The 22601-nt window shown below is 48.5% G+C and overlaps 1 protein-coding gene and 1 long non-coding RNA gene across 5 annotated transcripts in view; both read right to left on the minus strand.

Annotated features, from left to right (window-relative positions):
• Positions 1-1906: 1906 nt before the first annotated feature.
• Positions 1907-10986, minus strand: LOC115294806. Of its 3 annotated transcripts, none has more exons than XR_003910146.1 (4): positions 10947-10986; positions 10035-10541; positions 2976-3111; positions 1907-2274 (listed from the first exon to the last, which is right to left on the minus strand). It is a non-coding gene; the product is annotated as an uncharacterized LOC115294806 (long non-coding RNA). The 3 variants fall into 3 exon arrangements; XR_003910147.1 differs by lacking the exon at positions 10947-10986 and adding an exon at positions 10793-10940; XR_003910148.1 differs by lacking the exon at positions 10947-10986 and adding an exon at positions 10747-10767.
• Positions 10987-16465: 5479 nt separating this feature from the next.
• The window catches only part of ERGIC1 (endoplasmic reticulum-golgi intermediate compartment 1), a 100066-nt gene continuing 93930 nt past the window's right edge, over positions 16466-22601 (minus strand). For both annotated transcript variants that reach the window (XM_029942846.1, XM_029942847.1), the window contains one exon: positions 16466-18379. In XM_029942846.1, the coding sequence (XP_029798706.1) occupies positions 18272-18379 (108 nt within the window). In that variant the 3' untranslated portion in view covers positions 16466-18271. The remainder of the gene's footprint in view (positions 18380-22601) is intronic.

Here is a 22601-nt window from a genome sequence, read left to right on the forward strand (position 1 = left end):
GAGAGAGAGAGAAAGCCTGAGCAGGGGAGGGGCAGAAAGAGACGGAGACAGAGGATCCAAAGCAGGCTCTGTGCTGACAGCAGAGAGCGCGATGCGAGGCTTCAGCTCACAAGCCATGAGATCCTGACCTGGGCTGACATTAGCCGCTTAACCCACTGAGCTGCCCAGGCGTCCCCCAGCCAGCTCTTCTTGCTCTAGCACACTTCTCGCAGAACTTCCAAGATGTCAGAATTACAAAGAAATGTAAAAACTCAACAGCTAAGGACTTTCTGGGAAGAAAGAGAATGCAAAAACTAACAGATTGAACTAGGCCAGGAAATAGCTGAACCATATGAGAGATAATGAATCAGTGGCACAACTCCCAGGGCCTTTTCAAAAGTAAGCATTCCTTCCCTAAGATAAGGAGCCCAGACCCAATCCGGTTTATACTGGCTCTTCGGGCAGGCCCTGAGCCCCCTCCCAAGGTCCAACAGTTGCCTCTGCCTCATTAGAATGTTAAAATCTGGGGCGCCTAGGTGGCTCAGTTGGTTAAGCCTCCGGCTTCGGCTCAGGTCAGATCTCACGTTTGTGGGCCCGAGCCCCGTGTCGGGCTCTGTGCTAACAGCTAGCTCAGAGCCTGGAGCCTGCTTCCAGTTCTGTCTCCTTCTCTCTCTGCCCCTCCCCTCTCATGCTCTGTCTCTCTCTGTATTAAAAATAAATAAAACATTAAAAAAAAATTAAAAAAAAAAAAAAGAATGTTAAAATCTCCACCAAAGGCAGAAACAAACTTCATTTACACACACACAAAGCACAAGTCGACAGGCTTCCTTAAGACAAGGAGCGCCCTTATGCCCCCTCCACCTATGTTGATGCCTAAAGCTCCCCTTTCTGAATATCCATCCTAACCCTAAATAAAGCCCATTCACCCCTACTCAGCGAGTCACAGATTTCAAAGTTATTCCCTGTGATTCCGATATTTGCTGTAAATAAAGTTTCTGTTGTACAGGTCCACCTTGGGATGCCAGGTGGCTCGGTGGTTAAGCATCTGTACTCTTGATTTGGGCTCAGGTCATGGTCCCAGGGCTGTGGGATCAAGCCGTGCATTGGGCTCTCCGCTGAGCATGGAGCCTGCTTAAGACTCTCAATTTCTCTCTCTAAAACAAAACAGAACAACAAACACCACACAAAACCCAAAAACCAAAGAAAAAAACCCCCACAACTCCACCTGGGATAGTCTCTATCTGTAACTCACCAAGGAGGGAACTCACATTAGGTTGGCTGCAGTAAGACCTGGAGTGTAAAACTCAAGATGCCAGTGGGGACCAGGCAAATCGGGTACGTGAGTGGCGCAGGCTGGGTGGAGCAGCCAGCCCCGGGCTCCACACAAATGAGGCTGTACAGGATCAGGGCCCCGTGCAACCAGATGAAGCAAGATCCGCACTTCTCTGGGGAATCTCTCAGACTTTAAGTGTTGGAAATGGACTTCTAAAAAATTATGAAAACAATAGAAGGACAAACATAATCTGTGAACTACATCTTGCCTACAGGCTGTCATCAGTTTCCGGAGTTAGCCCCAGGAGAGGAAGGACATTTCAGTCACTTGGAAATATACTTGCAAAGTCAAGACCTTGGGAAGGGCAGCTTGGTCAGGGAGCTGCATGCCATTCAGTTTGGTTGGAGCACGAGGGAGAGGAAGCTGGCCAGACAGCAATCCGTCAGACCTGACACACAGGCATGCAGAGCAGTGCCAGCCACTGAGTGAGGCCCTGTACGTGCCAGTTCACATGACGACGGTCCCTGAATTAGGGATGAGAGCCCTGTCCCGTCCGCCCCATCAGCACGAGGGTCCAGGCAGGAGCAGAGCCATCTTACCACTGCTGTTCTGAGGGACCGTATGTTATAAACACAAGAAAGAATGGCATCAAGGAACAGATTGTATGATGGATTTTATCTACAAAACAATGCAAATTCCCTTTGGAATTAGGAGACATTTTCAACGGTTATTCATAAAATGATTAATCCAAACAGCAAAAGCAGATTTACAAAGCTACATTATCAAAAACAAAACAGGACGGAAATGTCTGACAGACATCTTGAAAAATTTCAAAGGAATACACACAAGGCTAAAAACCCACAGTTAAACCATGGTTGCACAACGGGTTATATTCACTCCTGCATTTTCTCAGTAAGTTCTTCCTTATATTTGCCTTTCTCTTTTCCAACTTGTCGAGATTTGGCTTTGCATTCAAGAATTTGTTTCTGATCTTTGTCCAGTTTCAGCCTGGTGATAACTACCTGTTAGGAGTGAGAAAACAGATCTCTATTTATTGTTTTTAAGTGGAAAAGACTTATAACCATATCATTATTTTGTACAGCAGAGCTTTCCCCAGCAATAACAGTTTGGGTTCCTTCTGCTACCCAAATCTCGAGGACCTAGGAGACCAGTTAGTTTAGTGATATGAATTGTCATCTGCGCTGGGAAAAATTAGTCTACCAACATGTTTCTGGCTTGTCTATCATCCCTTAGCTGGCAAAATGCACTGTTTAAAAAACATCAGCATTTCCACAAGCTAGTGGGTAACAGCGATCATAAGGATAAATAAGACCCAACCATCCTGCCCCTATCTGAAACTCTGGAGAAGGAAGACCCTAAAATACAGTGCATGGAATGGAGTGCAAATGAGGAACAGCATATTCCCCAGTAAGAGATGTTCTCTCTCCTCCCTCTGGACGGTATCTAGGAGGAAAGGGATGCCTGGAACCTGCCTGCAATCTGCTTGAAGGCAGAGCCTTCACCAAGGATGACAAAACAGACAAGAGAAGAATCAGGATCCTCGATGACATCACTAAGCCAGTGAATCAATCAGGTCTGCCCCTGCTCCCTCCAGAAGTCCCTGCCTGGGCCACCTGCGTAGACAGTACCGACACACTGAAAATTTACCACGGCACTGGGCTGCCACCCTGCCCAGCTGCCACCCTGCCCAGGCCCACCGTACCTGGAGTAAAGGCCCACGTGAACAGTGGTGCCATTAGCCTTCCCATGCTGCACTCGCTCCATGTACACGACCTCCTCTTTTCTGGACACCTGGACACCTGGACTATTTGCTGACCTTTGGAGTGTCCTCAAACCACCTGAAACACAGAAAAGAAACAGCAAGGAAACTAATTATCAGGAACACAAAGACTAAACATACAACTTTTTGTACAAAGCAAATTAACCCTGGCAGTTGTCAGCTCTTTCTTTGGGTACATTCCTGCTCTGGGTTGTTCTAGGTCAGGTGAAAATTTTTTGCCTGAATTTTTTTTTTAACCTGAAAACAAAAATAAATTCCTTGAGCTAGGATGGCTATTATAGAACTAGTCCTGAGAGTACCAAGGTGTAATCACTATACACCCCAAACTAACACAATCTTATAGATCAGTTAAACAAAAATATGTATTTCAGGGGGCACCTGGGTGGCTCAGTCAGTTAAGTGGCCTACTTTGGCTCAGGTCATGATCTCGTGGTTCCTGAGTTCAAGTCCTGCATTGGGCTCTGTGCTGACAGCTCAGAGCCTAGAGCCTGCTTCCAATTCTGTGTGTCCTCTCTCTGTCCCTCCCCTGCTCATCCTGTGTCTCTCTGTCTCTCAAAAATAAATAAATGTTAAAAAAAATGTATTTCAGTTAAATAAAAATAAGTAAAATTTAAGAAAGAAAAAATATAATCACTCTCAAGATCTAAATGGAAAAAAATGGTTAAAGATATTATCCTGAGATTCTCATGCAACCATTTAAAATCCATGCTTTTTTTTAATGTTTTATTTATTTTTGAGATAGACTGTGTGTGTGAGCAAGTGGAGGGGAGAGGGGGACGTAGGTGGAGACAGAGGATCCAAAGCAGGCTCTATGCTGACAGCCAGATGTGGACTAGAATTCACAAACTGTAAGATCATGACCTGAGCCCAAATCGACTGCTTAACTTACTGAGTCACCAGGTGCCCCTAAAACCCATGTTTTCAAAGAATAATTTATGACCTAGGAAAATGCTCAAGATATAACCTTTAGGAAAAGAAAAAGCTTTATATGAAACCCAGTCAGGATCTTGTATGTGTGTTTCATATACACATATAACACAATGGGATGAAAATATATTCAAATGTCAATAAATGTTTCCATTAGGCAGGACACAGGATTACAAGATGATCCTTTTTTTTTCTCTATTCTGTTTGAGACAGAGAGACAGCGAGCGAGAATCCTAAGCAGGCTCCATGTTCAGAAGGACTGGATCCCACAACCCTGGGATCATGACTTGAGATGAAATCAAAAGTTGGACACTCGACTGAGCCACCCAGACACCCCAATAACAGATGGCTTTTTGTGTCCGACTCTTCATTTCGGCTAGGGTCATGATCTCAAAGTTCATGGGACTGAGCTCCACATCAGGCTCTGCTCTGATGGTACAGAGCCTGCCTCGGATTCTCTCCCCGCCCCTTTGCCCCTCCCTTGGTTGCCTGCACTTGAGTTCTCCCTCAAAATAACATTAAAAAAAAAGAAAAAAATGTATATTCTTTCAAATTTCAAGATTTCCATAATTAACACAAATATTTTATAGTCACAAAAACCCTAAAAAGTTAAATTAAAATCTCTTGGGCTGTTTTCATGTACTAAAAATCTACTACTCGGGGTGCCTGGGTGGCTCAAGTCAGTTAAGCGTCCAACCTCAGGTCAGGTCAGGTCAGGTCATGAATGATCTTGTGGTTCCCAAGTTCGAGCTCCACGTCGGGCTCTGTGCTGACAGCTCAGAGCCTGAAGCCTGCTTTGGATTCTGTGTCTCCCTCTCTCTCACTGCCCCTCCCCTACTCACACACTCTCTCTCTCAAAAATAAATAAAACATTAAAAAAAAATTTACTGCTCACACTCCAGTACAATTCAAAACTATCTAAATTATGGTTTCCCTGAAGGCACAAGTCTATTAAACAGGAGCCACGATATAGTGGATGCTGATAATAACCATAGAGGAAATACCACATATATGAAACACTACAGAATGCCAATGCTCCTAAAATGTCTATTTAGCTTGTAACTTACTTACCAAGGTGATTTTCAGGTTGAAGATCATGCCTCACAGAAACTCTACCATACTCTATATGACCAGAGACTCTTACATGGAAAAGTCTATGAAAGAGCCTCTCTTAACTATCATCAAGACTAAGAAAGAAGTCAACAAAACACCCGATTAAAGAGAATTGGACAAACACTAGATGCAGCGAGGAGGGGGACAGGATAAGACTAAACTAATTGGCCTGGAAGGGAAGAGAGAAGAGGCAAGGATGCTATCCAGAATCTGGCTGGGTAACTGGATGGCTATGCCTTTCCCAGAAGCACGTAACATGGGGGAAGAATCACATTTTGGGAGAAAAAAATTTAGTTGGGAACATGCTGAATTTGAGGCAGCGTGTGACACTCTAGTAGAGAATTCCACATGTAGCTAGAAGACCAAGTGGGTCCGCAACAAAGGCCTGGAGTCATCCAGACAGGGCGCTGTGGAGCCTGATGGGGCACTGGTGGTATGAGGGCAGAGCGCAGAAACCTGAGGAGAATCCAATATTTTGGAAGAGCTTATAAGGGAGCCTGATGTGGCCAGAGAACGGGAAACCGGGAGAGTGTGGGGTTACGGTAGCCAAGACGACAATGTCAAATGCCATGGAAGGGTCAACTGCAGGAAGGATAAAGAACAGACGTGACAACAAGCTGGTCAGTGGAGATCGTGGCTGGAGTGCTTTCAGTGGAGCAGAGAGACTGGAGCCATTTACAGTAAGACACCATTGTTGCATCATCTTCCCCAGAGAAGAGAAGGCGAAGGTGAAAAAGTCCCAAGGAACCTGGCTGTGAAGAGGATGACAGAGAATATATACTAGAGAGAGATGTGAAGGTATGTGATATTTTTTTTTTATCTTTAAAGAGAGGAAAACATGAATGTGTTTAAATGTTTATGAGAAGGAACAAGTATGGAGGAAAAGTTAAAGGAAACAACACAGAAAGGGGGTAATGCACAGAAGAATATAGAGAGAAGAGAATGGAAGACCAGGGTACACGGCAGATGAGCTCTGGGGAGAAACAGAAACATTTCTTTCAGGACAACAGGAGAGCAAAGATGGCAGGCCTGGCAGCGGAGGTAAAATAGAGGGTACGGGACAGGCGTCCTGAAAGGTCCTGGGTGATAGCTGTACTTTCCTCTTGAGGCAGCACAGACAGTCCTGAGCAGACAAAAAGGTCTGTGAAATTCAGAAGATCCCAAAGGAGAAGAGGCAGTTTGAACAAGCCCACCTGGGACTGTTCTACTCTTCTGATGGACTCAGACCGGATTCCCGGCCCAGACACTGACTTGCTTTATCTATTACTGAACTGGACTTTCAGGTTCCTCCTTCCTACAAGGGAAACAATTAATACCTCACAGACACTGAGCAAATGGCCACATCTTCTCCCCTGCCCTCCTTTTCTTTCACGTCTTCATTCCGTCCACTCAATAAGTTTCTCATTCGTCCAGCAAATAGTGGCTGTGCCCCTGTGAGTGCCTGGGTCTACACTGAGGTCAGGCAACAAAATAGTTCATTCTCTGGCCTCAGCTTAATGTACTGGGCAGTAAGCAGTTAACTAATAAACGTGCAAGTACGTGATCACTAACTGGAACAGGGCACACAGGAAGTTACTGGGATCGTAACCATGGAGACAGCTGCATGGCTTTACGTGTGCCCAACCGCACCTGTGCATTTTGCTGTATGTACATTACACCTCAGTTTTATTTCTTCTTCTTCTTTTGTTGAAACATTGAGTAATTCATTAACATTGCACAGAAGTACAGTAACAAGTGCTAAGTGGAATGCTGGCAGGACAGAAGTTAACAGGCACAAAAATCAGGACTCCAGAAAGTTTCCGACTTCAGAAGGGGGTCGGGTCAGGGCAGAGATCCCACGACACTGAGAGAGGTACTCACTTGGCTCCAAACAGAAAGGGGGAGCTCTCAGACAACGTTGTAAAGGGGTGACCGTCAGAAGATCTGGAAAGCTGCCCTGTAGGCCAGACACGCCAGTTAGTTGTGGCAGCAAGTGAAGCATTCTTGTGGAGAGAATGAGTTCTGAACAACCAGTCCAAAACAGTAAGGGGACTGCCGAGCAGGAGCAGGGATATACCCGAACTGAACGTGCAGACTTGGAGATGCAAGGGTCAGAATGAACTTCCGGGGGGCCCAGGGGAGTGTGCTGCAGACACAGAAGAACTGGGCAAGGGTAAATGTTTACAGGTGAAGGGGAGGGAGCTTCGCAGCTGAGAGAGGACTGGCAAAACCCCCGTGAGGAGAACACGGATGTGGCCTTAACACGGAAGCCGGGAAGGACAGTATTCGGATGAGTGTCCCCTTGGCTATCAGTCATGGCTCCTCTGAGTTTCATCTAAACTTGCCTAGAATCCTTAAGAGTTATCAAAGGCAGAAAAGATGTGTTCCTCCCGAGTCCAGCTTTGGATGAGTGTCTTCTGAGAGAAAACAAGTTTCAAAATTCTGACCTTGAGAGTTAGGGTCAGAGACTGCCCTCTCCAGCCCTGCTGGGACTCGGCAGGCAGTTCACATCCATCTCAAGAAGCAGCAGGCGCTTCAATCATTTCAGTTCAGCTCCACGAGCAGAGCAGTGGCGTCAAAGGTGCCTGGCTGAAGGCGGAAAGGACTCCCCACTGCGATACCGTGACTCGGCGCGCCTGTTCCGGAACCACACGTGGATCCTGCGCTCAGGGAGGAGCGCACACGGGCACTGGCACAGGCAGCTGTCGAGAACACGGGCCGGAAGATGAGCTCCATCTGCTCCAGGCTGAAGGACGCGTGCTCATGACCCTGCGATGCCCATGGCGCAGCCGCGCCTCTGGGGGTGCACATGCGCCAGGCACGCCTCAGGTTAAAAACAAATAAAATCAAATTGTGGTCACTGCTATGAAAGAAATGTAAACAGAGGGTGCTCTCATAGAATACTGATTAAAGTATTTGGAAAGGCTTTTCTGAGGAACTCACATTTAAGATAATATTGAAAAATGAGGGGCTGGTCAGGTAAAGGAGAGAAGGAAGAACACTCCAGGCAGAGGGAATATTCTGGGCAAAGACCCTAAGGGAGGAAAGATCTAGGTGCACTTAAGGACCTGAAAAGGCCAGTGTGTTTGAAGTACAGAGCAGGCGGGCATAATAGGGTAAGATGAGGTTGGGGAAGTAGACCAGGCCTGGGTCACACAAGGCCTTGTGAGTGATTTTAGGTTTATTATAGTAAGCAAGCAAGCACCACTGATAGGGTTTAAGTAAAATCTGATTGCAAAAAATACCCCTCTGTGAAGAATGCCTGACCAGGGTTAAGGGCAGAAGCAGGAGAATTCTTGAACTGAAGTGGAAATGGAAAAGAAGTGGTCAGATTTTAAGAGACAGAATCAATAAAATTAAGTAACAGATTAGAAATGGGTTAGGGAGAGAGAGATGTTAAAGAGAATTTAAAGGTTTATGGCACAGGCCAGAGGGAAAAAAGCACTGCTTACTCACATGTGAAAAATGGGAGGAGAATCAGATTATAGAGGCAGTAGCAGGTTTTTGATCAAGAGTACTCCCAGGTTAGGAGCTTTAGACGACTATGAGGTTTTTAAAATGTTTATTTTTGAGAGAGAGAGCACAAGCATGCAGGGGTGGCGGTGGAGGAAGAAACAGAGCGGGAGAGGATCCGAAGTGGGCTCCACAGTGACAGCAGAGAGCCCGATGCCGGGCTTGAACTCGAACTGTGAGCCAAAGTCAGACACTTAACTGACTGAGCCACCCAGGCGCCCCTGGGACGACTATGAGATTTTTAAATACAGACGCTCAACAGATAGTGAGCTTTACAGGTCTATGTTCGGGAAAGTGGTTTGGGCTGGGATATAAAAGAGGACACTGTTAGCACAGGACAGACATTTAAAGCTGTCAGAGCGGGTATGACCACCCAGGTAGACAATGTAGGTAAGATGAGATGTCAGACCAGGTGCAGGCCCGGACTAACTCCAGCATTTAGAGATCAGAGGAGAAGCAGCCAGCGAAGCAGTCTGAGAAGTCAGAAGTAAACTGAGCCCGAACGGTCACAAAAGACAAAAAGAAGTGAGGGAGAGCTACCTATGCCAAATGCTACTGAAAACGTCCAGGATGATGAGACCAAGATGCGTCCACTGTATTGAGTCATCAACACATTACTGATGTCAGCCAAAGCGGTGTCCATAAAGTAGTGAGAAAGAGATCAGAGAGGGTCCACACATAAACAGGAGGTGAGGAATCACAGACAACTCTTTTGAAGAGGCTGGCCACACGCGTGGAACACAGAGTAGAAGCTGGAAGGAAATGTGGGGCTGGGAGGAGAACCTAAACTTTCCAGTTCTCTTGCAAAATCAAGACTCTGACTGCAAGGAGCCTGCATTCCCTGTGGTAGCAATGGGCTGAAGGGACACCACTATCTCCTTCAAATGAGCTTTCCAATTGCCATTTTCTTGCCATCACCCAACTTCCATTTTTAAATGTGCCTAGAGAGCCCCTATGCCCCCTGTTCTAGAACATCTGTGATGGGAAGGATCTGGAAGGAAAGTTGAAACTGTTGATCGGACCTCTGATCAAACCGACTTTTCTTCCCACTCTATCTTGTCATTTGCTAAGGCTAAATTATCCTCTGGTTTCAATCTTCTCCTCAAAATGTTCCTCAACCTCTCAAAGAGTCCCAGTGCCTTAGAAGTTACACCAAATTCCTTAGCTATCCCATTTCATTCTTTAAAACAATTGTTCCAAATTGGGGGGTAGGGGTGGATTGCGATCCCACCCAGGGACATTTGATAATATCTGGAAATATTTTTTATTTCAGTCATCCCTCACTCTCTCTTTCTTACCACACATCCTAAGCTCTAGGAAGAACAGAAGGGTCCCACATGGATCATTCTCTTTCAGAATTTCAGGCTTCTGACTCGTTGCTTCTCTACTCTCTGCCAAATCCAGTACCACCAAATGCCCAGCCTCCACTAGACACAATGTTACTCTTACCTTAGCACTTTCCCCTGTAGAATCTGGTTCAAAGAGCCATCCTGAGCAATGCTTGGCAAACTTGGAGCCACGGATTAAATCGAAAAGTTAAAGTTTGCTTGGCTGGTGTACTGTTTTCCTGAACAATCATGACCACTAAAGACTCGTATCCGAATGCTCCGCATTAAGCTGGGTAGGCACACTCTGATGACTGTGGACACATCTGCAAGGTGACCGGCCAGGGTCCTGTGGGCATGGCTCCCCCACGTGCAGGCACACACGGCTTTCTTAGGCAAAGCCGGCACGAGAGTGACACGCATCTGGATACCTAGAGCCCGCGGAGACGAACCTGGACCTCGTCGTGCTTGCGGATGGGCATGGAGCTGACGTTTTACTTCTGCCGCGGCTCCTAGGAGAGCGGGGAGGACATGATCTTCCTGCGCGCGTGCGAGGGGGCGTTTAAGTGGCGTTTGCGGATTTTTTGCTGCGGTCCCAGGTCACGAAGGGGTTGAACTTCATGCTGGTCGTCTGCGGGGGGAAAGAGGCAGGGTAAGGAGTGATGGGTGCTCAGTCGGGTCCCACAGCCCGCTCTCCATCCAGGACACTCCTCCCCTCCCTGAGCGAGCGCCCTATGGGAAGAGGTGGCCTAAGAAGGTGGCTGAGGTACAAGAATGGGGCAAACGAAGGGTCTGGCTGTGACACAGGAAGCCTGCGTGGGGAGCGCGTGCCTGACCAGAGGACTCGTGGGAACAGGGCGGCAGTGGGGCCTCTAGGCTCACTGGGAGAGCAAGGTTTGGGCGGCTGGAGAAGAATGCAGACTTGGAGGTCACGCAGAGATCTCTGCGGGGATGAGCGACCCCGCGGCACGTTGGGGCAGCATCCAATGGGGCGGAGCACTTCTCGCTCGGACAAAACACCTGCCTCCCTACTCACCGGGCACCAGTTAGGCTCACACGCTGCGCGCGCAAGACCGGAAGTGAGGACTTCCTTGCCGCGCCAGCGTAGAGAGGAAGCGGAGCCCCTATCCCGTGAGAACGAGACTCAATGGCGCCCCCTGCGACTTGGGGTGGGATCGCAATGCCTCGTTCTAAGGGAGCCATCCGGGGGCTATGCAGCTTTCGGGGGTCAAGCCAGAAACCACGAAGAGTTGGCACCGCCCGGGAGAAGGGGCATACTTCTGTAGGGCCTCCCATAGAGGCCAATTGGTGTTTTAAAAATAGGTACACCAGTAGTCTCTCATCCCAAACGTTCTTTGCCTGGGTTACCCTCCGCAGAGGTGATCTAGGCATATTGAGCTTTCATGAAGATCCAAATGCAATCGGCTGACTTGCTTCTTTAGAACCATCGAGAAGCTTGTTCAAAATGAAGATTTGTGTGCTCTGTCACAGTCGTACGAAACCACGCAGTGGTAAGTCGGGATTTTAAAGCAAGCACTCGGCTCCTGCCGTCCACCCGAAGATCTTGAGATGCAACAATATTTGGGGGGCATTGAGAACTAACCATCTGGTCTTGCAAAACTTCTCTCCAGTGTCTTAGCCCTGTTGGGTAGAACTGGAGTTGTAGAGTCAGACCAGGACCCAAGTGCCTCTTCATGTGGCTGGACCTCAGGGAGATGCCTCCGTGTTTCTGAGTCTGTTTTCTCATCTGTGAAATGGGGATGATCTTAGGTGCCTCATAGAGTTGTTATGAGGACTAAATGAGCTAATCCGTTGGGAATGTTTTGAACAGGGTCTGGTGCATAGCTCTCAATTACATTAAACCGTTATTCCTAATGAAAGCAGAGGCCTACGTGTGGGCTTCCTCCAGGACAGCCCTAAAGCCGACCTCGCATCCTTGAGTCCTCACATCCAGCCTTTCACCATTAACTACCGATGACGTAACCTGTAAGCCTTCTGTGTTTGACGAAACACATTCAGTGCTCCTTGGGGAAAAACTAGCTGGGCCTCTGCAGTCCGAGCTCGTCTGGAGGTTGGTGGCCCGTACCCTGCCCGGCTCATCCCCGCCCCCTGCCGCGATTCCAGCACCACCCCCACCCCCCTTCGCCGCCCCGATTCCAGCCCCAACCGCTGGCCCTCCGCGTCCCCGCCTCACCCGGCCTCCCCTCCCGGGAAGACGGCCCGGAGACTCGGGCGCCACCCTACGGATAGTCAGGCTCAGACACCTAGCGCGCGCTCGACAGCTGGGAATGAAAGGTTTCATTCTGCTCATAGATTTTACATAGTTCATATGTATTCAGCACCTACTTTATGGCACATGTCAGAAGACTTTGTGTTGCTCAATTAACAGGCACCCCGAAATTCAGAGAGAGGGATGTCTTGCCAGACACAGGCAGGTCCCCTGCTCTCTCCGTTTATTAGTGTCCCCAGGCATATGGTGATGCAATTGTTAAACGCCAGCATTTACTCTTACTCATGATCAGCCAGGGCATCTGCCTTGATCCCTGAATCTGATGGGTCCTATTTTAGATTTCACTCCAGAACCTTTGCAGTATTGGAGACTTCTGGCCTTGATGGCCAACATCTGGGCTTGTTTGTAGAAGCCAGGAGGGCAGGATGAGTGGTGCCAAACTTGGTGAGGCAATAGCAACTGAAAAGCTACCCCCTGTGTGTCCCCCAGACTCGAAGAGCGAAGAGATTGGAGGGAGAAACACAAGAAAGAAAGGCTTCTATGCAAGGTGATAAAGTGTTAAGTAATCTACCATACCATGGTCATCATTTTGTGATATCAACTCAACCTTAAATTCGTAATGTTGTAGGTCCATTATAGCTCAAAGTTGGGATAAAAAAAAAAAAGGGATGTCACTCTACACGGGCAAGGCCGGAATAGAAGCTGTTATGACTGACTGCTCATAGAAAGTCAGAGGGTTCTTCTCAAGTAGCCCTTACTGTGTTCATCAGACCCAAGGTCCCCTGGCACCTCCCCCCCCATAAGTTCATTTAGTCACTCACTGGCAAAACTCATTTGCCTACTCATTTATTCCAACAGTCATCCATTTGCTCATTAATTTATTGGTAGGTACTCGTAATTTAGCCATAACATGGGCCTAGATCAAGGAGCTCTGGGGAGGAGACAGATCTATCTAGTCCCTGATTACAAGGAGCACAGACCTTCAGTGGTGCAGGACAACCATGCGGATAGATGACTACCACCCAGGACAATCAAGGTATATTCATGATCAACCGGAGGGGGGTGGGGGAGGGGGGAGGCAATACTGTACACCACTTCTCCCATGGCCCAGTAAAATGAAGACAGGTGCAGTGACATTACCAGATAAGGAGAGCGTGCGGCTTTGTCACTCTAATGAGGACTGAGTGGGATCGGCTACTATCTGGCCTCACATCCACTCTTGGAAACACGCACGGGATCTGCCCTAGGATCCCGTACACTGATAGCACAGAGGAAATGCCCAGGAAATATTTTTATGTCTCTGAGGCAGAGGGTGGTAAGGTGGGAAATATGGGACCTGATTCTGATTGCCTGGGTTGGGACCTCCATCACTTCCTGGCTGTGTAGGTCTGATAAGATATTTAGCCCCTTATAGTACTTTCATCATTGGTTTGGCGTCAGGATTAAATGACCCCTTAGCACAAACCTTGGCTTTCCAGATAAGCACTTAATCAATGGCAGAAATTATTGTTTATTTAATGAATGGATAGCGATGGCTAATCTTATTTGGGTGAGCATTTAATGTCATGCATTGTGCAAAGTTTTCCAAACACTACTTTACTTCATCTGGTAAACAGTCCTCTGAATTGGTCCCTTTTACAGGTGAGAAAACAGGTTCTGAATAGATGGGAAGAGGGGGTGAACATGATTCACCATTACATACTCAACATGCTTACAGTTATCTTGTAGCCAGCGGAGATAATGATGAGATCCATCGTCAGTAACATAGGAAGATGTCTATTGTGGACAAGAGTAAACTACAAAATAATATTAACAGCACGATCCCCTTTTGTTTGTGGGAGGATATCACTAAAACGTTAACAATGACTCTGGTTAGTGGAATCAGGGGTCCCTTTAATTTTTCCTTTTTTCCCTTTTTGCTTTTCTGATTTTCCTCCAGTGGGGCCATGGGCATGTCTTATTTGTGTAACTAAAACCATGTTTTAAGGACCTTAAAATTTTAAGATCTCCAATATTCAAGTTGCTTCCCTTGCAGGCTGTTCAGAAAGAAGGAAACAAAAAACAAAGTACCCTCACTACTTTTAATTTCCCCCTTTCTGGGGGGGGGGGGTCAGTTTTCTCTTTTGACGTGGACAAAATGATCTTGGGGACTTAGGCAAAGCCATACCCTGGCGTCAGGCGGACAGGGGTTTGAATTCCAACTTTGCCACCTGCCAGCTATGTGATAGAGGAAAGTTACTAAATTTGTCTCCTCCTTTGTAGAAAGGAGGTAACATCCACCAGGCAGGACTGCTGTGCAGACAGAGAAAGACAAGGTCTGAACAACCACTCTTCGCTGGCACGTGGAGAATGCCCACCCACGGGTAGCTATTTCTACATGAGTTAAGATAAAAATAACTTATTTCGGTCAGAATAAAGTGCATGGCCTCATCCCTACATGACTGGCCAAAGACAACTGTTGGGGAGGGAAAAAGGTCTTTAATGAGCCAATTTCTTAGGAAGGAATTAGGACTACCTGTGGCCTGCCCCATTGAGAAAATGTGTAACTTTGTCCCTGGCAAGAATCGAAAACTATTTGTGACATACAGTAGTAAGAATGAACTGCAGCTCTCACTCCAAGCCCCCTAGCTACTCCGCACTTCTAAGCCTCACACCCCCTCTGATAGCTGCCCTCCTCAGGCAGCATGGGCTGCAGGACTGGAGCTGCTTTCCTCTCTGATGCACCTCTGTAACCTCACCCCTGTGCAACTGCAAGCCCCTCCCCCGCCCCGAGAAGCCATTCCTGCCTGAGCCACCACAGCCCCCATCCTAACACCTCCCCGGATTGAGAAATCCTTGTAAGTGAAAAGATAGTTGAAAGAATTGGTTTAGGAGAGAAATCATAAAAATGACACATACCTTAAATGTTTTATGTCCACTTCAAAAACACTTGCCAATCTTTTGACCCTGGAGCAAGGTTTTGTCATTGAGAAGCCTCCTATTGGAGTTCTTCACTGTCCTTGCATAGACCATGTCCTTACATAAACCAACTTGAGAGACTTCCAATCCTGGGTTAATGTGGAGAACTTAGACCCTTTCCATGTGAATGCAGAATCCTCAAGAATGCCCCCCCCCCCCCCAACAACCCCTTCCCCCAGGTCTTTTCAGTAAGAGAGGTCTTCCTCATACCTACTTTGGGAGCATTTTGAGGAAAGGGTGGCAACTCACCTTTATCAGGTCTCTGCAAAATGTGCAACTTAGTCGTACTAGATTCTTTCATTTTTCATTTTTTAAAAATGTTTATTTATTTTTAGAGAGAAACAGACAGAGCACAAGCAGGGGAGGGGCAGAGAGAGAGGGAGACACAGAATCCGAAGCAGGCTCCAGGCTCTGAGCGGGCAGCACAGAGCCCAACGCGGGCTCAAACTCATGAACTGCGAGATCATAAACTGAGCCGAAGTCAGACGCTTAACTGACTGAGCCACCCAGGCGCCCTGATTCTTTCATTTTTCTAATCCAACTTCACTGGTTAATCACATCATGACAGCATAAAGCACGGCCAGCATACAAAGGTTTGGGAACTCATGTAATTGACCAACCAGGCAGGCAAATTACTCTGGGCCTTCAGCTTTGAGTGTCACGATAACTCTAGTATCAGAGAATCCGTGAAGTTTCTTGCAGCGTGGTTCACTGCCTCATTCATCCCTGATGAATGATCCACGTTTGTGCTGTTCTAGGTGAGGGGGACAGCAGGATGGTAAATATCCATGGTACAGTCTCCTCCGGGCTGGGCTGGTCCCCCTTTGCTGAGCTTACGGCTGAACAAGGACTGCCAGATCCTTGGAAATCAAGGAGAATTTATGAAACACCTTTCATTTATGGCAGCCTTAGTTCAAAGCTGAGGATAAACACGTTAGTTAGCCCTGTTCTCAAAAAGATTATATTCTATTTTGGAATACCAATACGAAACAGCTCCCATTTTTGAAAATTTACCACAGACCCCTCTGCCGCATACACGAGCCCCTTCTGACCCAGCGTGACTTACCTTGTGCATATTATAGAGTTAATTTCTGTAATAGCCCTATGAGATTGTTTTATTACTCTCCCCATTTTCACTTGAGGAAACTGAGGCACTGAGTGGTTAGAACCCCACCTGAGGCTACACAGCTAGAAGACAGCAGATGCAGGAATATTCTGTAGGGATTCAAGAACGGAAGGGCTGGTTCCAATAGATCTTGACTTTCCGACAGTCCTCACAGATCCTTCCTGCATTTCCCATTCTGACTGTGAGCCCGGCCTCCAGGCTCCCCAGCCACCATCCAATAGAAAGAAACACACAACAACAGTTCTGAAAATCAGCCTTTTAATCTAGTTGAACCCAATGAGTGGAGAAAGTACTAAACCATTTTTTCCCTTGAGATTGTATCTAAGAATAACAGGTCAGAGGTGTCTCTTCCATAGGAAACTGACATCCCCCATGTCCTCAAGAGTTGTTTTTTATTTTTCTTAAAAAAAGCAAAAAGTGGAATTACAACTCATGTGCATGCCACACATTGTCCCGCCCCACCCTGCCCACCCTCTAAAGGTGCAGGTATCACACACCAAAGAGACTCCTTTCTGTAACTGGGGAACAGAAGATTAAAAAAAAAAAAATTCCATCCAAGTTGTCCACAAATACCAGAGAGAACCAAATGCAGTTTACACTCACAACATCAGCCAACTCCTATGCAAAAGGAGATACTACTTTTCTAATTGGAATCCAGAGCCCAAAATTACAAATGGCAGAGACTTGAGCTATCCATAGAGATCATTTAAAAACTTCCACCAGACACTCCCCTTAATTACAAAAGTATGCAAACAATCTTGATATAAATGGAAAACAGGCAGGCGCTCTCTCCCTGGGACACAGGGCATACCTAAAATTCCCTGGGTGGATTTCGCCCCTGGACCATTGCCGCTCCCTGCTCCCTTTCGGGACTGAAGGGGAAGGATGAGGGTGAGCAGCAGGGTAGGGACCCACCTCAGGAGCAAATGGGGAGACAATGGGGCTGCCCCAGGGACCAAGAACCACCCCCCCCATGGGGGGAACTCAGTGGCAAGAGGGCTGCAGAGAAGTGTGAGCGCTGTGCACCCTTGGGAGCCTGGAAGATAGATGTCCAAAGACAGGAGAAGAGCTGCTCTGCTTTGCTTCCCCCACCTAAGGCCCTGGGACTGATGGCAACTGTCCAGGAGAGGGTGAGACATGATTACTTCAGGGCTGCAGAGAAGGATGCCTTCCGACTGGACATGAGTGCACAAACCATGTCTGGTTTTCAAAGGATGATTCCCCAGTTACAACCAGCCCCTCCACCAAGAGATGCTGTTGCCACACAGCACAGGGGCTGAGGCACATTGGTGGGGGGGGGGGGGAGGGTACGGGGTTCAGAGAAACAAAGTGAAGAGAGGAAGAAGAACTTGCCACCCGCCCAGTTTCCAACGGGCAGACCTGAGTTTCCACCGCTGCTACCCAACAACTGGGCATCTGCTTCTCAGGAGAAAAAGAAACGGGAGGGGGTGAGGGACTTGAGCCTGAGCTCTGTGATGGGCAAGAAGGGATGGGGCAAAAGCGAGGGTTCCACCTGTAGCGCCACACCCCAGGGACTTGCCTGGGAAGTACCATCCTTACTGAAGGCGCAGAGTGGAGGTCCCTGGGGGCAGCGTGGTCCAAAGCTGAGACCCCCGGTCTGCAGGCTGGTTCCCCAGAGGAGAAACCAAGTGATTCGTGCGTCCAAATGGCGGGAGCTTCAAGATTGTCAAAGCCTGGCTGTGAGCTGGTCGACGATGGATTCTGGGCTGTTCCCCTAAGAGGGAAGGAACTGCAGCCCTCCAAGGAGTGGTCCCCAATATCCCCGAACTGCCCCCCTTTGCCTGATTATGGTCTTGGGGCTCCCCCAAGAAAAGGGGGCACCACAATCTCTGGCAGTGTAATTCGTGTAGAATTAAAGGTGGGGAAAGGAGGTAGCTGCAAAATCGTGAGCCACGCCCCACCTCCCCCCACCCCCACTTTGGGATGCAGCCAGATCCTGGGCCAGATAAGAGGGCAGGAGGAGACGGGGCGCTGGGAGCAGGGCTGGTGGTCTCCCTGGGTCCTCGGCCATTGGGCCGGCAGGTCGTCAATGCATCTTGCCCAGCTGGATCTTTTTCCACGCCTCGGAGGCTGTGAAGATACAGGAGTCCAGAATGCCGGCAACAGTGAAGGTCCCACCGATAATGGCACAGATCTGAAAAGGGGGAGGTCAGAGGTCAGCGCTGGATGGAGCGCCAGCCAGACCCCTCCCAAATCATGAGATGATGAACTCTGTCCCATAACTAAAGGGGTCTGGAACATATGCAAGATTTGACAAAACCCACTTACTGGATGATGAATTTAACACTAATAAAAGTAATCAGCAGCTCCTTTGAATCCCATATTAACCTTCTGAATGAGGAAGGGGATTAGCAGACCCATTTCATCGGTGAGAAAACCAAGGTTCAGCGAGGTAACTAAATTCACACAGCAAGTAGCACAGCTGTGACTGGACCTCAGGTATGTCTTGACCCTGGAGCCTGTGGTCTTAACTTCCACTTGCCATGTATCAGATTTTTACAGTCCTATTTGCAGATGAAGGAATAGAAGTTCAGAAAGGCAGTGCCACTGGCCCAAGGTCGCACAGCCAGGAAATGGCAATCCTGGGACTTGAACCCAGCTCTGGCAGGTCCGGGCCCAGTGCTGCCTGTGACTGAGATCTGGGGTGGTCTGACCAGGCAGCACTGGCCTGGATGGACTGGCATGACAAACAAATCTCTCCTTCTCAAAAGCTTGTAGTATATCAGCGGGATGGGTAGTATTCAGTCATATCGATAAACGCAAAATTACAACCAAGGCAAGTGCTACGGAGGAGAGGGAGCCTCTGGTGCTAACGGAAAGCTTATAAAAAGGCCAAGTTTCTTATGGAACGATTTACTTTGGGGACCAGAAAATTCTTTGTCGTGGGAGGGCTGTCCCATGCAATGAAGGATGTTTATTCGCAGCTGCTCAGGCCTCCACCCATGAGACGCCAGTAGTACCCTTTCCTTCCTGTCGTGACAACCCAAATGTCCCCAAACACTGTCGAGTGTCTCTGGGGGTTAAAAACTGCCCCCAGTTAAGAACTGCTGTAGTGGGGGGGGGGGATGCTAATGAACACCACCTGTATGTCTGCACTTTCTAACTTCCTGCCACACGATCATATACAATAACCAGGACAAAGCAGCTTACATAGCATTTTCTCTGGGCCAGGCGTGGCTTGAGTACTCGGTGCCTCCCTCCTCCTCGAATCCCCAGGCCAACCCTAGGAAGTACAACTCTTTTTTTTTTACATTTTTAAAATGTTTTATTTATTTTTGAGAGAGAGAAAAAGACAGCATGAGCAGGGGAGGGTCAGAGAGACGGGAAGTCACAGAATCCTAAGACAGGCTCCAGGCTCTGAGCTAGCCGTCAGCACAGAGCCCGATGCGGGGCTCAAACCCACGAACCCTGATATCATGAACTGAGCCAAAGTTGGACACCCAACCAACTGAGCCACCCAGGCGCCCCCCAAGGGGCAGATTAGACACCATCTCTAAATATATAATGACCACAGCTGGTCTTCTTCACATTTCAAACTGATTGTCCTCAATGTCAAAGATGTTTTGAGTTAGTGCAATGGGATCTTCTGTTCTCCTCTATGCATTTTGTCTTCCACAATATATGTGTGGCCTTGGGTGAACGGAAGTACTACTCTTATACAAATATTGCCAAGGAAACTGAGGCACAAAGACAGTGACTCCCTTGTCCAACACCACAGTAATTAGTGTGTCGAACTTTGGAGTCTGCACCCTTAACAGGACACTGCAACTTCTCAGGCACGAAACTCTCCACACCTAACTGAATTACTAACTTTGCTTTGAAGTTGTCTGAACTCCACTTGGGACATATCAAAACAATGCTATGTTTTGCTCCAAATGTCCTGGCCCACCTATCGGTTGCTTTCTGGTTCCATAAAAGAATCAAAGTACGGATAATGGAAGAGAAAATTCAGAGGAGATTTGCAGGGCAACTTTAACTGTAGTTTTCCTCTTGAGCACACACCTTATGCCGTCGGTAAGAACCAGTCCCACCCATCACCCAGCGTCATGGGCCCAGGGTGTCCAGACAAGGGAATAACTTTCCCAAGAGCAAGGGCTGCCTGCCTCCCGAGCTCACATTCTTCCCCCCACGCCACACTCAAGAAGCACCTACATGACTGCGGGACCCAGAAGCCCAGTGGGAGGGTCCTAGAGGACCCTGAGACAGCCCTGGAGGCAGGGCCGAGTATGTGGCCAGCCGCTGACACCCCACTGCCGGAGGGCTCTGAGAGACGGCAGTGCCTTAATGGGCCCTCTGGTGCCAAGTGGAGGGGGCCAGGAGACACAGCGGAGGTGACAGGGAAGTGTGGATCGAACTGGTGTTTATTTTTAAAACGACATTTCCACAAGATGAGCTAAGCAGGGCCCCGTGAGGCCCAAGGCGGACAGAGCAGGTCTGTATGGATGGGCTGTAAGTGGAGCAGCTGGCATTCCAGTAATAACAGCCCCCTGGGGAGTGAAGAGGATGGGGGGCGCTAGGGGGATTATTATGAAGTGTTTTGGGCAGGCGAGGCCTCTCCCCGCCAGCCTCAGAGCATGACGCAGGGCCACTTTTCAAGGAAGATGACGGCAGAGGGGCTGGTTTATTTCGGTCAGCTGGATCAGATGATAGAGGAGATTTTACACCACAAAATGCTTTTAGAGCTTGGATTAGAGAAGAGGAAAATGTGACTTAAGTGCAATGGAGCAAATAATAAAAACAACACACACACACACACACACACACACACACACACACCCTACATCCGCACACACGCTTTGGAACCCTAGAATGCCTATGATTCACATACACCTGGCACCTGGTCTGAAGTCTCCGGGAGCAGGACGAGACAGCACAAGCATTGAGGTACAAGAAAACACACAGCTGGGGAGAAGCGGAGGCCTGGGGCACGTAAGCTACTAGACAACTGGCCCCATCAGAGTGAGCCGCTGTGGGCCTGGGCTAAGGGGGCCCTGCGGTGAGGGCCCCTGTGTATCCCCTACTACTCCCCAGCACAGCAGCACATCTCCCTTCACCCACCGGTCAAACGAGGAGAGGGAGTTCTGGCACATTCTGGGGTAGGGGGAGGCACCTCAAAAGCTGAATGAAAAACCCAGCAGCATGGCCCCTGACTTCACGGTTTTGCCATGAGCCTGCTCCGGCCTTCCTGACACGTCTTCACAGGCGGGGACTGGTGTGGGGTCCTGGGGTGCTCTCAGGCTGTGGTGCTCCCTGGATTCTGACACGTGGGTGACCAGAGACACACTCAACACCAGGAGGTGACCACATCGGGACTCTCCAAGGAGGGGGCCAGTCTTAGCCATCTTGTGTCCCTGTCTGCAACAGGGAAATAAACGAAGCCATGAGGCTGCAGCAGATCGTGTGCCTGTCTTGGGACTCAGGCCGTATGTTGGTGGCAGTAACAGGCCTCCCCATACTGGTGGAGCAGATCTCAAGTACAGACCAAGAGAAGAGCTGTTGAAGGGGCGGATGGCGGCCCGGCATCTCGCCAACGCGCGATGGGAGATGTGCCAAGATGAATACACATGAATAAAAGTGAAGATAAAGCCAATCATATGCGACCTCACTGTACACGGTTCAGGGTCCCTGAGCGGAGTGGGATGGGTGTGAAGTGGGTCCTGGGGCGTCTGCCGGGGCGCTCCTGCCATGACAGCAGAAAGGTCTCAGACTCGGGAAGTGGACTGTGGCTGTCACTCAGTTTGGCCATGGGAGAGCCTTTGCGGGCCTCAGTATTCTTCATCTACAACACGGGAAAACCACCCCTACCCTGCCAATTGTCGTACTGCAGGAAATGCCCCTGGAGCTCCCAGCACTTAATAGGTGCTCAATAAACAATACCTCAACTTTCAGCTGAATGTAAGACTCCGACCTTGTTGCTAAGATCTGAGATTTTCTAAATTCTCTGGAACCCACTTTAAGAACAGCAATGGATAAAATACCACTTATTCCCCAGAGCAAGACTTTGGGTCTCAACTTTCTGTTTTTCTAACTGGCTCTTTTAGTGAAACAACAAGCCAATTCGTCAGAAGACAGAACAGCACCACGTGCAGATTCTTTGGCAGTTGCCCAGGTCCTAAGCACTCCAAGGGCCCATTCTACAGACGGGGTAGCTGAGATCTTGACAGGATATTCCCTCAAGTGCATGCCCAGAAGTGTTTGTGATGAAGCATATCCCGAGGGGCAGAGTACCTACCGAAGCCGGTTACTTCCATTCTCTGGCCAGTTAGGGAGTCTTCACATCTGCCCAGGACTCTACCGCAACCTCAAGCACCAGGAAGATACCAGAAGTACCTGATGCAAAGGTGCTTCTGGAGGGG

This window comes from Suricata suricatta, chromosome 6 (genome assembly GCF_006229205.1).
Source record: "Suricata suricatta isolate VVHF042 chromosome 6, meerkat_22Aug2017_6uvM2_HiC, whole genome shotgun sequence".
NCBI classification, from domain to species: Eukaryota; Metazoa; Chordata; class Mammalia; order Carnivora; family Herpestidae; genus Suricata; species Suricata suricatta.